We start from the raw sequence: 14,428 nt of genomic DNA, 5'->3' as shown, positions 1-14,428 counted from the left end.
AAAATAGCACAATTGCTTTGGGCTAAGTGCAGCAGAAGGCGAAACTATCTCATAAAATGACAGTAACAGTAGCAGAAAAATAAAAGCAATAGTCGAAAGTGGAGCTTCGTGTACCCCTATGTGGTTGCCAACTTCTCGCTACCACAAACTTCTATTTCCTTGTATAGACAAGCTCGAAGCACGCGTTCACACCATCGGCGTTGTCATCGGCGTTGTCGTGCGCTCCGTAGCGACGGCGCACGCGCGCGGTGGTTTAGAAGAGACGAGCAATTCGTTTGGCTGCAAAAACGACGAAGCGAAGTGGACGCAAAGTCAACACTATACGCCCAATCGCCTCAGTGGCTGAGCCAGAACAGCTTCCGCTACTGCATTGTGCACACGCATAGTATAAGCCCACCATAGCTTCCTGATGAGCTGTTGTGTGAATGCGCTGGCCTGAGCGTAACGGGCAGTAAAGGTGATGTAAAGCCAATGTTAATATTTCACTGGGCGCCGACTAACACAGACGGCGTCCCGTCGGTCTCATCTCACGCCACATCGAGATGCGAAACCGGCAACGCCGGCCACTAGCGTCGTTCTTCGTCAAGCCAGCGTAAAGTGCCTACGCCAGCGTTGCGAAATGCCTGGTAGTTGCCAGGGCGGTGTTCCTTCTATGCCCACAGCGGAGGTGCTGCAGCATGTCGCACCCGCGTACGGTTACGAACACCGTCCGAGGAGTTCAACGGCAGCGCTGAACCTTGTTATTGTGCTCAATGCTTCGCCTTTTGGGCTAGACTGTCAATTTTTTAGTGTGATTTTTTTTTAAGAGACGTTGGCGCCTTTAGGTGCCACCGGCTACTCCTCGTCGTATGGAAAACAAATTATGAAAAGCATTGACAAACATTGAATACAGCCAACGAGCACGAGAACATGCGAAGTTGTATACGAGTGCAAGGTCTTCACTGTCTCTAACGTACGCCGGTCGATATCACAGACATGCTTGAGTTTATTGAACAATGTCTAGAAACAATGCCCCCGCGGGAAGACGGGAGTCGGAGATGGAAGGGCGGGAAGGCGGGAGGGGATCATTGGGCGTGCACAACGGCAGGCGCTGCCTGTTTCTTCTCATGGGCCCGCCAGTGATCCGGTGCCGTTGACAGGCAGTAGAACGCGTGCATCCTAGACAGCACGAACGCCTGCAGAACGAGGGTGACGGCGACATTTTAAACGCTGCGCCAAACTTTCCCGCGGGCTGAAGGTGGCGCTGCTTAACGCAGCGAAGATGATCCTCACCGGAACGCGAGAAAATGTTACGGCTGATTCAAGTTAAATGAACATTCAATAGAGATGATTATTTAAGCTGTATTAGTTAATTAGGATTTTGCAGTAACAAACGACACCCTTCCCGTCTGGGGAAGCTTGATAATCTCAGAAACGAAGAAGCAGCGCGTGCGGCGACGCCACATTGAAATTACCCCGCAAGCTCTTTGTGACGTCACGGATTTCGGGAGCTTCTGTTGGGATCTAATTGTTTATCGATCGCATCCTAATCGCATCTACTGAGCTCTTCGCATCCTAAAGGAGTGAAGAGCTCAATGTAGAATGTTCTGATAACTCTGCTTAGGTTAAAACGGCCCCAATACGAGCAACTAGCACATTAAAATACGCTGTCTCATGACATACCGGGGCTGCGCGGCTTCGGTGCGAAATTGAAAAAGGGCGCTTGTTATCTCCACTATCAATCAACTTATTTCCGTCAAACGAACGAAAACTACGTTGAAATACTATTTACGAAACTAAATTGATTCAGTGTTGCCCTCTAGGGCCCCGTTGAGCACCGAGGTCAAATGCGCTCGCGAATTAGGTTACTAGGATCCGAAGGTGCCGTCACATACATGCAACATTAACCGTGATTGCATCTGCTTGATATGAACACTATATCGGTATAATCGATTGCGGAACCATGCACATGGCAGTGAAACGGCTCTAAAGCAGACTAATCTTGCATATAGTTCGAAATTTCTTATCTCCTTCACTCGTGCGATGTAGTAACGTGCTGATGTGGCAAAGAAAGCTATTTTTCATTGACACTTTTCAGTGCAAAGTTGAAAAGCAATGCGCGGCCAGCGAGCTCATTGTTGATGGAATTGGATTTAGTCCAGCCGAAGCAGAGTGCGTCGTTCTACGACAGTGAATACCAGACCGTAAGGATATTGGTTCTTCCTGTTCTGTCGCCCTAACACGGTGGCTATGACCGCCGCTCTATTGAGCCCGATTTATGTCGCTGGTTCGATTGCCGGGCGCTGCGGTCGCATCCCGATTGAGGCAGAACGCAATAATGTTCGTGTTATTAGATTTTAAATGCGCGTTAAAAGAACTGTGGCGACGCGTAACGGCGCTTTGGGGGGCTAATGCCAAGAGCGCATGCGCATGGAACTATCCTAGTTATCGTCGAGAAGATCGCAGCTAATAAAAGTTCAGTAGTTGTTTGGGACACGTGATGTTCACTCGCCTTGCTCTGCCGAGAAGAGCGTTCCAACAAAAACCCGGGTAGTCAAGATCCGTCGGATGCAGCGTCAGCTTTGGGAAGTTAAACTCCACAATTAATTTAACACTGCTGGAAAACTTACGCAACGATTGAGCAAGCAATGCACCGCTCTCATTTATCTTCGCTCGAATAAGCAATACACGACCAGTGGCCAGCAAAAAGTAAAGCGAACGTCATGCTTCGTAAGCGTGCTTATAGCAGGGATATTATCGACTCACCTCACCAAGGAGCCAGGCTGTCGCGCTGGCTATTCTTGTACTGTGTGAAAACTGCGAGACGAAAAAACAAACAAAATGGTGATCGGCCTCAGATCAACACACGCTTTCAAAGAAAATGAAACAGGTTGAATGAAGTTCAGGTGCGTGAAAGATCCACGGTTTCTGCGCACGAATTGACTTTTTAAAGTGACTTCAATATTATTCACGCGCTTCCATGTTAACTTTATAAGGTGGAACTAAAAATGAATTGTGGTGTTTTACGTGCCAAAACCACGATCTTATTGCGAGGCACACCATATATAGTGAGAGACTCCGAAATAATTTGGACCACCTGGAGTTCTTTAACGCGTCCCTAAAGCTAAGCACATGGGTGTTTGCGCATTTCGCCCCCATCGAAATGCAGTCGCCGGGATTCGATCCCGTGACCTCGTGCTCCAGCAGCACAACACCATAGCCACTAAGCAACCACGACGGATTATAGGATGGGGCTGTCAGCGCAGTCAGTTTACCTTAATTTGCTGTGCAAATTTTATCTGCCGTCACGACTTCAAGGAGTAAACGAGTAATTCCTAAGTGCATACCGTATCTGCTGCACCCAGGAAGGACATCAAGTTCTCGGGCTGAAAGCGAAGAAGAAAAGTGGTGTGTAAACTGGCGTTCATTGAATTTCTAAGAACAATTAGTTACATTCATTAGCGCCGAACGTTGCATGTACATGTGATCACAGGTCAGCAGAACCACGGCCGCTGGATTTAGAAAAAATAGCTTTTTTTTTTCTTTTATGCAGTGCTGTGAGTGTACGCGCTGTGAGAAAATTCGCGAGAGAGCTTGGTTGATTTGGACAACTGTCCATTATGTGTTTAAGTGTACGTTATGTTGCAATGAATGCGAACGCGCCACCGTCATGCTCGCTAAATAATTGCTATTTGTCTCGTCGCAAGTTGCTCAAATTTATTTCCTGTATTGCATTTCAGAACCTCGACACGAGAGTTCCCCGACAATGTTGCTTTCAAAACAGATTTTTTTTTTATGGCTCCTTTGGAAGTTTTCGTGGTAGATCGGTGGCACGTAGGTCGGACTTCGGGGAGGGAAGGCGAGGGAACGCATCACGGGAAAGGGCGTCTGTTCTAAGGGGCGAGGGGGAAAATCGGAGGAGGGAAGGGGGCGTACCATCGTTTGTCTCACTGATCAGTGGTTTAAAAGGAGGACGTCTGGATACCGAACAAAATGGTTTAAGAAGGGGGAGGGGGGGGGGGTTGTCGCTCACTCGCTCGCTCGTGCGGGCTATTCGCTTAACATTGGCAATGATTGTCGATGGTTTCTGCAATTACTTTTTTGCAAGAGCTCTATTACAACGACCTGCAGCGTACACAAGAGTTGCCTGTGTTGCAAAAATTGTGTCAAACCACTAGCAATGCGACGCGAGTGAGCTGCAACTTATAACATTACAACATAATAGACAGACATTGTTAAAGACTACAGGTATCAATTATTGAAGCTGCGGCGCCGTACTAATATATGACAGGAACATAATGACGCCTGTGTATACGTCCACGGCGAAGTGGTTATTAAGTACACATAAAAGCATGGCTCACGTGTCACAGTATCAAAGGTGAAGGAAGATTTGTGTGAATGGTCCAGTCATCGCAACATCTCCAGGGCGTGGCACCGCGCCACCTATAGACGAAAGCCACCTTCCAACACCTCAACCACGAAATACACCCACCATTCTACTCCTATAAATGCCCACACTGTGACGCATACGCATCTCTCATACCTCTTCGGAACGTCTCTGCACAACGCGCGTTCAGTTTGCGTTCAGTTTCGCCTCGCGCGATTGGCCTAGGACGCGCCGGCGAGCGGGGCTGACGACGTCGGCGCAGCCTAGGCCACTGAGACGAAACTGAACGCTTGCTTCGAAGAACGATCTCCAATCGCGCCCCAGGAGATTTAGAGGCCGTGCTATTAGGCTCAGATACGCGTAACCAGCGACAGCTGCATGGTGTGGCGGGCGGGTTCGGGGGACAGCCACAGCCGCAGGAACCCTGGCGCAAGTGGGAACACAATAACCAGCTTGCGTTTTTTTCTATTCTTGACTGAAACAGGAGTTATTCCTTCTTCCACCTCCTGTTAATAAAGACACGCCCTGCAAATCACAACTTGCCATTATGCCACACATGGAGATTCCGCAAGACAAAGGGTCGGAAACTCCGTTACAGCTCGTTAAACATTGGTGCGAATCCGCTACGAGCACGCTATAAAAATTTAATGCACCATTCTAAAATAAAGTCATCATCCACTAAACTCGCATCATTGCCATTAAGCGAGCTAGAAATAGGCTACACATAACAAATAAGTACGCTGAAATTGCAGCGCTGTGACTATTTCCAGTCGGAGATCAAAGAAAACCGACATATATTTTTTCAGCCTTGTTAGCTTCTAAAATTGTTGTGGTCGTACTGGCCATCGTGAGCCAGCAGATCCAACAGCATATGTGATTGCATTAAAAGTGAAAGCAGGCGCTTCGCCCTCACCATGATGACTGTCTCGTAGAGTACGCATCCGTACACGTACACCACGTTGCCTACAGCGCGGATAAGAATCCACGCGAAGGCAACCTTCATGCCTCTGGTCCGAGCCTGCGTAGAATTCACAAGGCGCCTATTACGAGAAATAGTGACGGACGCTTTGACATTGTAGTGCATTCTATCACATTTGCGTCAAATTCCGCGCGCTACACCGAATATTTCCAGGACATCTAAGCGCTTCTTATGAGTTGTGCATGGAAAAGCATTAATGTCCAACTGAATGCTGCTGGGCGGTCCTTCCAGTTTTGCGTTGCAAGTAATTTACCATAGCGGTACGTGGTGCTCGAGCCAGCGAGCAGCTGCAGCCTGCGGCGCGAAGGCCACATTACACCGACGTCCTGCGCGACGAGAGACCGAGGAAGCAGCAACGGCCACCAAGGCTGGTGTGTAGGCGATAGCGATATATACGTGCTGCCCTAGCCAGCAAGCAGCAGCAGCAGCAGTCTGTGGTGCTGGCTCGGGCTCCGCGCGCCGTCTTCTGAAAGCAAAGGCGAGGGTGACGTGGCGTCGCGGCGATGTCCTCTCCCCTCACGGAACACCTGGCGCACTAGGGCAGCAGCATGTGTTCCATGTCGCCCGCACTGCTACGCCAAAGCGCACTCGTAATATATGGCGTCGCAGCCAATGGGACTTTACGTTCCGTTTCACTGCTACAGGTTGCAGACGCCGGCTTTTTGGCTTAATGAGCCATTTGATGTTTTCGTATCAATAAAAACTTAAGATAGCGTTCAAATGTTGCGATAGCATCTGGAAGCATTAGTTAGCCTCTCTTCAAAGAGACACGTGATCATCGGTCGTATTCTACACATGCCATTGCAGTTAAAAAGGAAGAGTGGTAATATGGGGCGGAGAACGGATGGTCTCCTTGGCTTACCTGGTTGGCTGACAGGATCCACCAGGTGCACATCGACATCGTGATCACGCGCACGGTGCCGTTGATAACAGCCCTGAAGTACTCCGGATAGTGGTCTGAAAGAGACGCGAAAAGCGCCACGAAATACCGTAGTTCAACTCGTATGATTGAACAAACAGGGTGAGTATTATCAGAAATAACTTTCAGGATATCAGAATCGGTACTCGCGAAGGCAGCCTGAATCAGCGGCGTTGGACTTTGTGGAAATAAACTCGCCGGCAACAAACACATGTTCCGTTAAAAGCTATTTTCACGTGGCGTCGTTGTATATGCACTGTGTTGACGCAGTTGGAGGCAACGAATATGCTTTAGAACGATGACCTTATGGGTAAGTTGGCATGCGATTCTTGAGAAAAGCCGCGTGATACACAAATATGACGGAAGCACCGACAAAGCGCTGGCTACCAAGCGAAAATTTTTGTTGAGATTATATATGTAAGTAACTGCATCTCGAACCCAAACATGGTCCCACAAACGCTTGCGGTGCCGACGTGCTGCGAGGGCCGCCTTGAGCTACCGATGCAGGCGCTCGACCATATACCGTTAGCGCACGGATGGCAAGCTGTGTGGTGCAACAGCGCTTGACAACAAGAAAGTAGAACAGGGCAGTTAATAACGCCGATTCAAACGGCCGTCCGCGGTCAGTCGTTTCCAATGGCTGGGCAGCCGAAACGCTAAACCCAGACAGAGACAGGCACCTGCCACTGTCTCCGCAGTGATATCGACAGCCGGAAGTGCTTCGGGGATGCCAGCGTATGAAACGGTCCACTATGGTCAAGACGTAGCGATAGCCGTGCGAGAAAGGAAGCGGCCCAACTATGCCAATACACACATGATCGAAGCGCTGGTGGGGAGACAGGAACCATTGATGCGACAGCATAGTATGACGGGTGATATTGGTCACTTGGCACGCATTGCAGTTACAGGACCAGACACAAACGTCCGCATTCACACGAGTCCAGACGCTATAGCGTTGACCCAAGTGTTGAGTGGCCCGTATACCAGGATGAGCAATGTCGTGCAGAGAGTCGAGGATAGACCCCCGGAACCCCGCAGTGATGAATGGGCTTGGAAGAGGCGTGGGCACATCACACCACAGTGAGCATGGCGCCGAAGGGTAATGGACAAGAATGAGACGAAGGGGCCAGAGGCGTTGCTGGAACGCTTGTAGTTCGCGGTCGTTGCGATGCGACTCCGATAGGACTTTCCAGTCGATAGCAGATGAGGTGAAACCAATCGCCACAACGTGAGAGAGGGCATCGGCTGTTCCGTTGTCTGCTCCCTTGACTTTCCGTATGTCCATGCTGATCTTGGAAATGTGCGCAATATGCCGAATCTCCCGAGCGACGTACTTTGGAAGAGTTCTTGTTGAAAACATAAGTCACAGGCTTCTGGTCAGTTCTCGCGTGAAACTCGCGCCCTTCCAGTAAGAGGCGGAAGTGTTGAATGGCGGTGTAAATGGCCAGCAGCTCATGACCGAAGACTCTGTAGCGTTTCTCGACGGATGGCAGCTTTAGGCAGAAATAACCCAAAAGGTACTATTATATTGTAGCAAGACAGCCTCGATAGCTACTCTGGAGGTGTCTGGAGCTACTCCGGAACGTCAAAACGAGGATGCGACGGCTTGTTTGGCAGCCAGAAAGGCAGACTAAGACTCAGATGATTAAAGTATTGCCAAAGACACGTTCCGTGGTACTTCAAATAAATACGTCGGTGATGGGCTGTAGTAAGGCCGACCAAATAAAACGGCGTGAGAAATTTCCGAGGCCTAAGTACTCGCGAAGCTGGTAGACACTGTTAAGTTTAGAAAACTTCTTCACTGCCTCAACGTGAGACTGTACGGGGTTATGCCTAGCGCCGAAATGCGATGGCCAAAGAAATCTAGCTCAGAGGCTCCAAAAACGCATTTCTGTGCGCTGACGACGAGGGCACACTGTTTTGAAGGCGCTGGAAAAGTTCACGTAAGTAACGCTCGTGGTCTAGGACGACATACTATTCGCTGGCATTTAATATGACGTCGATGTACACGAAGGCCACAGGAAAACCACTTGTCACGTCAGCAATAAAGCGCTGGAATATCTGTCCGGCATTGCGTATGCCAAAAGGCATGCGGCGCACAAACTAACAAACCGAATGGCGTCATGATGACAGTTTTTTGGAATGCCGCTGGGTTCTACGGTGTGTGATTGTCGGGCTTTACTAGATGCACTTTGCTGAAAACCCTGCCCCAGTCTAGATTAGATGTGAAGTCCTGAATATGGGTAAGTGGGTAGCCGCCATGGGTGCTTCGAGCATCGAGAGCACGACAGTCTCCGCACGGACGCCAGTCACCCAGATCCTTCTTTGGAACAATATTCAGTGGTGATGCCCACGTGCTGGAGGAGGGACAAATAATGCTGAGTTGCAAGATGTGCTCGAATTAGTATTCAGTGCCGGCTGGACGCTCACCAAACAAACGGCGACGACAAGAAGACACTAGAGAACTACGTGTGATGATGTGGTGGGTAACCGTGTGACTAGCAGGTTGGTTCAAGTCACATGGCTTTGTGATTTCTGGGAACTCGGCAAGAATTCTCTCGTAAAGGTTCGACGGCATAAGAGTGCGGATACCGATGGGGGCAGTCGACTTTGGAAAGAAGTCCAACGATGGACATGCGAGTAATGCCATCGACGAGCCATTGGCGCCGCATGCTTACACAAGGACAGGAAATCCGATCCAATGATGGGATGGACGAAGTCAGCGATGACAGATCTAGCGGCACGTGCGATGCAATCTAATGTCGATGGTGAGAGAACGAAACCCGACGTTACAATGGTGTAGGAGTTGACGGTGCGAAGAGGCTGTCCGCGAGGCTTCGAATGGTGGTCACTACGGGAGGGAAACACTACACTAATCTTGGCGCCTTTGCTGATAAGGAAACATATGCCCGGAATCCTGCCCATAACACTGAGTAGGTGGCCAGCTCGAAGGGCGGGGTGACGTGCAGCCGTTAGTGATCCATGATGTCGTTTCCCGCTCACGTGCGGAGTGGCGTACACTTCCTAGCGTGATGCGCATAACGCAAGTGGTACCAGCAGGTGGTACCAGTTGACGCTGAGAAGTCCTTGCACCCATTACGCAAGAAGACTAAGCACGCGGACTGGAAGCACGCTGGCGCTGCCTTTAGTGAAGTGATGGCCGCGTATAGAGGTTGTCAATGCGCGCCTCGAGCTGGGCGACCGCCGAGCTCTCAGACGTGGTCGCAAGTGCAGAAACCGAAGAAGCGAAAGCGAGCTCGGCCAGGCGGTGTAGCGTAACGTCGTCAGAGGCCGCATGGACGAGACGAACAGGAATAGGCGTTGCAAGAAAATATTCCCGAGTCGAGTGCCGTGAGTGCTGACGTTGCGTTCGTTCAAGAGCTGCCGCATCCGGTGAAGCATCTCGGAAGGGCGGCTGTCACCGAGCTCTTCGCTGGTCAAAAGCTGTTCTAGGCAGATGAGCCCCAAAGGCACGGGGACAGGTTAGAAAATTTTCCTTGAGGCACACATACGGGCTTTCGCCTAAAGGCTGGGCAAGGACTTCGGTGAGCTCGTTGACCACCTCGGGTGATATACACAGTGACGAAATCGTATTGTACTACAGGGTACCCTACGAGATGATCCGGTGCAGGTGAAATTGCACTTCCGCTTGTAGAAACCAGAATTAGCGATTACGCGTCGAAAAGGTCGGCAGCTGAAATCTCAGCTCTGCGATGTCATGGAGCCGATAGCTTGGCGGTTTAGTCTGCACAATTGTAGCTGTAGAGGTCGGTCATGTTCAAGTTCTAGGTCACTACTGTAGAGCGCGAAAGAAAAGACGACCGACACATATATGCTGCAGAACTTATTAACTGAGCCTACGCCCACTTATTTACATTTCTTAGTTCGCTGATGATGACGATGATTTGCCATCCCCTTTGAAACGTGGCGGCGACAAACCGTCACATAGCATGATTGAGTTAATCAGGTATACTAAACATGCTTCACATTCTAGCATTTTTGTATACATTTCCCTGATATTTTTTTTCCTTCCTCAAAACTTCTCTATGTACGTTGTAAACCGCTACTATCTGTAAGGGATCCGGTCGTGTCAATCTCTTCCCTGTTTTTTTTTTTTCTACCAATACTGTAAACGTCTCTTGCTTATCTCCACTGCTGGCTGGTTGATGCCTTCTGTCTACTTTAAATCCAAACACGTCTGGAAGGTGTACGTTACTCATGGGCCTCACTATGTGAATCCCTTCGCATTCTAGTAGCATGTGCTGAATGGTCTCCGGATTTTTGTTGCGGTATGCAAATGCCTCGTCTTGTTGCGAATATTTGCACCGATATGTTTTTGCGCTTAGGCAGCCAGCTCGAGCCTCAAAGCAAGGCAATGTCCTTTGTGTTATTGTAGAGATTTTCCCTTCCAATTTCTTTCTTCCCATTCTTGTAAATCTTCATGGTTATATTTTTTTCCATTCTTTGCATCCAATTCACTGTCTCTGTTTCTCTTTCTTTTTCATGACTCCTGGTTGTTTCTTTACACTTTCGATTACCCTGTACTTTGTTGCCATCTTTCTTGACCACGTTCTCCGTTCTGTTTCAACGCTTTCCAGGTAGATATACTTGTTCACTTTAGCCACCCACTTATTTTTATCCATGTTTGTGAGTCTTTCTTCAAAACTAATTTTGATCGGTGCGCCTTACTACAAAAGAGGCCCAACCCCTGTCACCCTACAGTGCCTCATTTGTGGTTTTACCGTGGGCTCCCAAAGCCAACCCGCCTACCGATTTTTGGTTAACTTCCAACCCCGACAAGGTATCCGATTTGAAGCCCAGAATGGCATTTGTGAAATTTAACACCGCTACTCCTTTCCAGATTACACGCACCCTAACACTTATTATGGCCCCAAAGTGCTCTATGTTTCATTATTACTGCATTCCGCTTCCCCTTTATTTTCAGCTGATCTTGGTACGCGCTTGAGTAAGTCTTTCCTTTGTTTATGTATAAGCCGAAGTATCAAATTTACTTGACTATGGGTATGACTTGCTGTTGAAATGACACCTAGTAATTACTTGTCACCCGCCGTGGTTGCTCAGTGGCTATTGCTGGGCTGCTGAGCATGAGGTCGCGGAATCGAATCCCGGCCACGGCGGCCGCATTTCGATGGGGGCAAAATGCGAAAACACCTGTGTACTTTGATTTAGGTGCACGTTAAAGAATCTCAGGTGGTCAAAGTTTCCGGAGTCCTCCACTACGGCCTGCCTCATAATCAGAAAGTGGTTTTGGCATGTAAAACCCCACATTTAAAACAAATTACTTGTATCTTCATTAAAGATCATAATTCCCGATTTCACTGTGCTAAAATTATGGCCTAGGCTTGTCGGTGCGCTGCCGCACATATTCGCAAGTGAGTAGCTGTAAATCTTTTCCACTGTCCTATCTTGTTGTGAGGGCCTCCTACAGCATCCGACCAGAGGCGGGCGCTACAGAAGCAAAGAGGAAGGTACCGGATCAGTGATCGCATTCAAATCTATCTCGAAAGTATGCAGAGCAACAGATGGCCTAGCCTGACTAGAGCTGTCTAAAAAAGAAAAAAAGAAAGTGGTTGAAGCTCGCGTGCCGCCCTCTACTATTTGCACCTAAGAAGTAGTATCGTACAAGGCCGGGTGCAGCCGCATGCTTAATGCAGAGCTTTAAGATAGTAGAGTGCCTCGTAGGCAAGCACCCTACCATTACTGCACTCCGCGTGGCGTACATAGAGCTAGATATAGTACAACTAGCAAGCAGACAAACAAATCAACGAAAATGCTGGCTCTGCCGTAATCAAGAGTAGATGTAAGTAGGAAATGGCAACCAGTAAAGCGGACTGGTTGGAGATGATACTGGGCACAATCTTAAAATGGGTGTAGTGCGTGTTCGCAACGGGCACACCACATCACGTCACACCACACTGCACCACGCCATACTGTGCACTGGTTAGTTTCCTGTCACAGACAGAACCTCATTGCAAGTCTCGTCTCGGTCAAACAGCCATCCGCGGTGCACCGGACGCTACTGTCTTGGACGCTGCCGGACGCTACTGGCGCTACTGCCGGTGAGCCGGACTCGCCGCGGAACTCATGGACCGCGGGCGTTCAAAAGAGCACAGGCAACTGTTTCCCAGAGCCGAAAGATGACAATCAAGTGTATAGTGCCCTGTATCTGCCTTTTGAACGTCGCCCTCCCCCCTATTGGAAATGGCAAACAAAACTTCAGCGTACTAGAAGTTACAGCTTGAGCGATATTGTGAACAAACATTTGGAAGAACTCGGAAGCAATAGTTTTTGTAACTTGTTTGGCAAGTAGCTAGCGTACGTAATGCGGTCTTCACTGGTTGCCTGGATGATCTCGTTTTGTTCTCGCAACTTGTCCGCATGTTCTCGTTTGAGTGCCCGAATAACAGCTATGGTTTTTGGCTCAAGGTAACTAGAAGGTCGCCGACAACGGGAGCTAAAAGCACTTCATGCCAAAAGCAGACGGAAACAAATGCATCATATGATGCACGTCATGCTGGCATTCTTTTTGGCACAGTTTCTTGTATTTATTTTATTGTTTTGTTATTGCTACAGATAGAACATTTCGAATCGCCCGCGAGAACTACCTCCACCGTCCTTCTCGGCGCTCCGTTAGGTGCTCAGACCAACTGCAGATGACGTCACGACCACGTTTTTGGCGCGCGCAGTCAATCCGGAATAGTTTCTGCGACCTATACCACCACTGAAATACCGCCCTGTGCTACTAATCACCGAAAAGATTCGTATTGACTACATCGGGAAAAAAAAAGTAAAAAAGGGCGGCTGCGAATAGGCGCAGTTTAGACTTTTCTGTATTATTTTGTTTCCTTGGTGTGAACACTTTAACATTTCGACCGCTAGCGACAAAAATTCAAGACGTGTGCCATATCGATGAGTCAAGGAGTGAAAAGAAATTTCAGAAGTTTACCACTTGGATTATGACTTACCAGATTTTGGGATTTCTGAAATGGTTGCTAGACTGTACGTAGTCTCGCCGACCAATGCCAGGAAATTGGCCACCTTGAATGCAGAGAACAGTGGATAATGGCTTGCACCCGAGTCTGTTAGATGCATATCGAAAAAGGTATTTCCAGCAGAAAACACTGGCACCGTGTCGCGTAACTTTTTTTCTGGTGTGCGTACCAGTGTCTTCTGCTGGAAATCGTTTTGCAGGATAGCGGCACAGATGAGACAAATAAGAGCACAAGAGCCATAGCCTAGTACATATAGCAGTTTTATAATAGCTTAAGCAAATAAGGCTAGTAAAACAGCAGGATACCGTCAGCAGCCAGCGCCTATATTATCAGTCGAGCAATTACAAGAAAGCTGTCTTAGACGATTAAGCATAACTCTTACCACGGGGTCGTGTTCACTGTCTTGGTAAGCACTGCTAAGCACCACGGAATTTGTTTTTCAAATAGTAGCAATATAAGCTAGGATCTAGCTGATCTCTAGATGAGATAAATTAAGCAAACGTATTGCCACAATGTGCAGTGCAGGTGAAATTTTTGACACAGCACCGATTCCAGCTGCGCTCTGCTGGTGATACTACGTACTACTCTTTCATGCGTATATGGTAACACAATCTCCACGTGACAAGCGCATTCCCGTTCAGCGTGCCCTTATATCGTTTACGCGTGATCAAGCCTTACATGTGTTAAGCAAGAAATTGTTCCTAGACAATATGACTCGTGGTTCGGCAGATGTTATACTGCATAGTCTACATCCTACCAGAGCGCCCACAGCGCAAATTAATGCTCATCCTTGCGGTTGTTTTCATGGCGGGGAAATCTAAGCTTACCCCGTAGATGAAGACAACAAAGCCCACGCTGGGCATCTGACAACATGATCCGAAGAACATGGCGTTTGCAGTGATCGGTTTGATCAGCAACCGTTCTGGAACACTTAGCCTACGTTTACTTCTTCGGTCACGCGCAGGAGCGAGAATGGGGGCGCGCAAGCAGCAGGTGTAGCACCAGCTAGGATGGCATTATTATTATTATTATTATTATTATTATTATTATTATTATTATTATTATTATTATTCCTTGTTTAATGGCACAAACACACTGTAGGGCATAGGCCGGTAACCGGATGGTAATGATTTAAAAAAAAAACAAGAATA

At 48.5% G+C, this 14,428-nt stretch overlaps 1 protein-coding gene across 1 annotated transcript; it reads right to left on the bottom strand.

Annotated features, from left to right (window-relative positions):
* Window positions 1–963: 963 nt before the first annotated feature.
* Window positions 964–14,240, bottom strand: LOC135919262 (uncharacterized). Its single transcript, XM_065452987.2, has 7 exons — window positions 14,105–14,240; window positions 13,251–13,323; window positions 6,208–6,302; window positions 5,280–5,384; window positions 3,327–3,365; window positions 2,746–2,796; window positions 964–1,175 (listed from the first exon to the last, which is right to left on the bottom strand). Exons 1-7 carry the CDS (start codon window positions 14,162–14,164, stop codon window positions 1,065–1,067), a joined length of 534 nt encoding a protein of 177 aa, XP_065309059.1. The 5' UTR covers window positions 14,165–14,240; the 3' UTR covers window positions 964–1,064.
* Window positions 14,241–14,428: the final 188 nt, after the last annotated feature.

Source organism: Dermacentor albipictus, chromosome 2 (assembly GCF_038994185.2).
Source record: "Dermacentor albipictus isolate Rhodes 1998 colony chromosome 2, USDA_Dalb.pri_finalv2, whole genome shotgun sequence".
Taxonomy (NCBI): domain Eukaryota; kingdom Metazoa; phylum Arthropoda; class Arachnida; order Ixodida; family Ixodidae; genus Dermacentor; species Dermacentor albipictus.
The sequence above is the reverse complement of the archived record's forward strand: the minus strand, read 5'-3'. Positions and strand labels throughout refer to the sequence as shown.

Coding starts and splice junctions, on each gene's coding strand:
- LOC135919262 (XM_065452987.2), bottom strand. CDS start 14,164: ATGTTCTTCGGATCATGTTGTCAGATGCCCAGCGTGGGCTTTGTTGTC. Junction 6,303..13,250: donor TTCAGAAATCCCAAAATCTG/GTAAGTCATAAT, acceptor CGTCTCTTTCAG/ACCACTATCCGGAGTACTTC. Junction 5,385..6,207: donor GGATCCTGTCAGCCAACCAG/GTAAGCCAAGGA, acceptor AATTCTACGCAG/GCTCGGACCAGAGGCATGAA.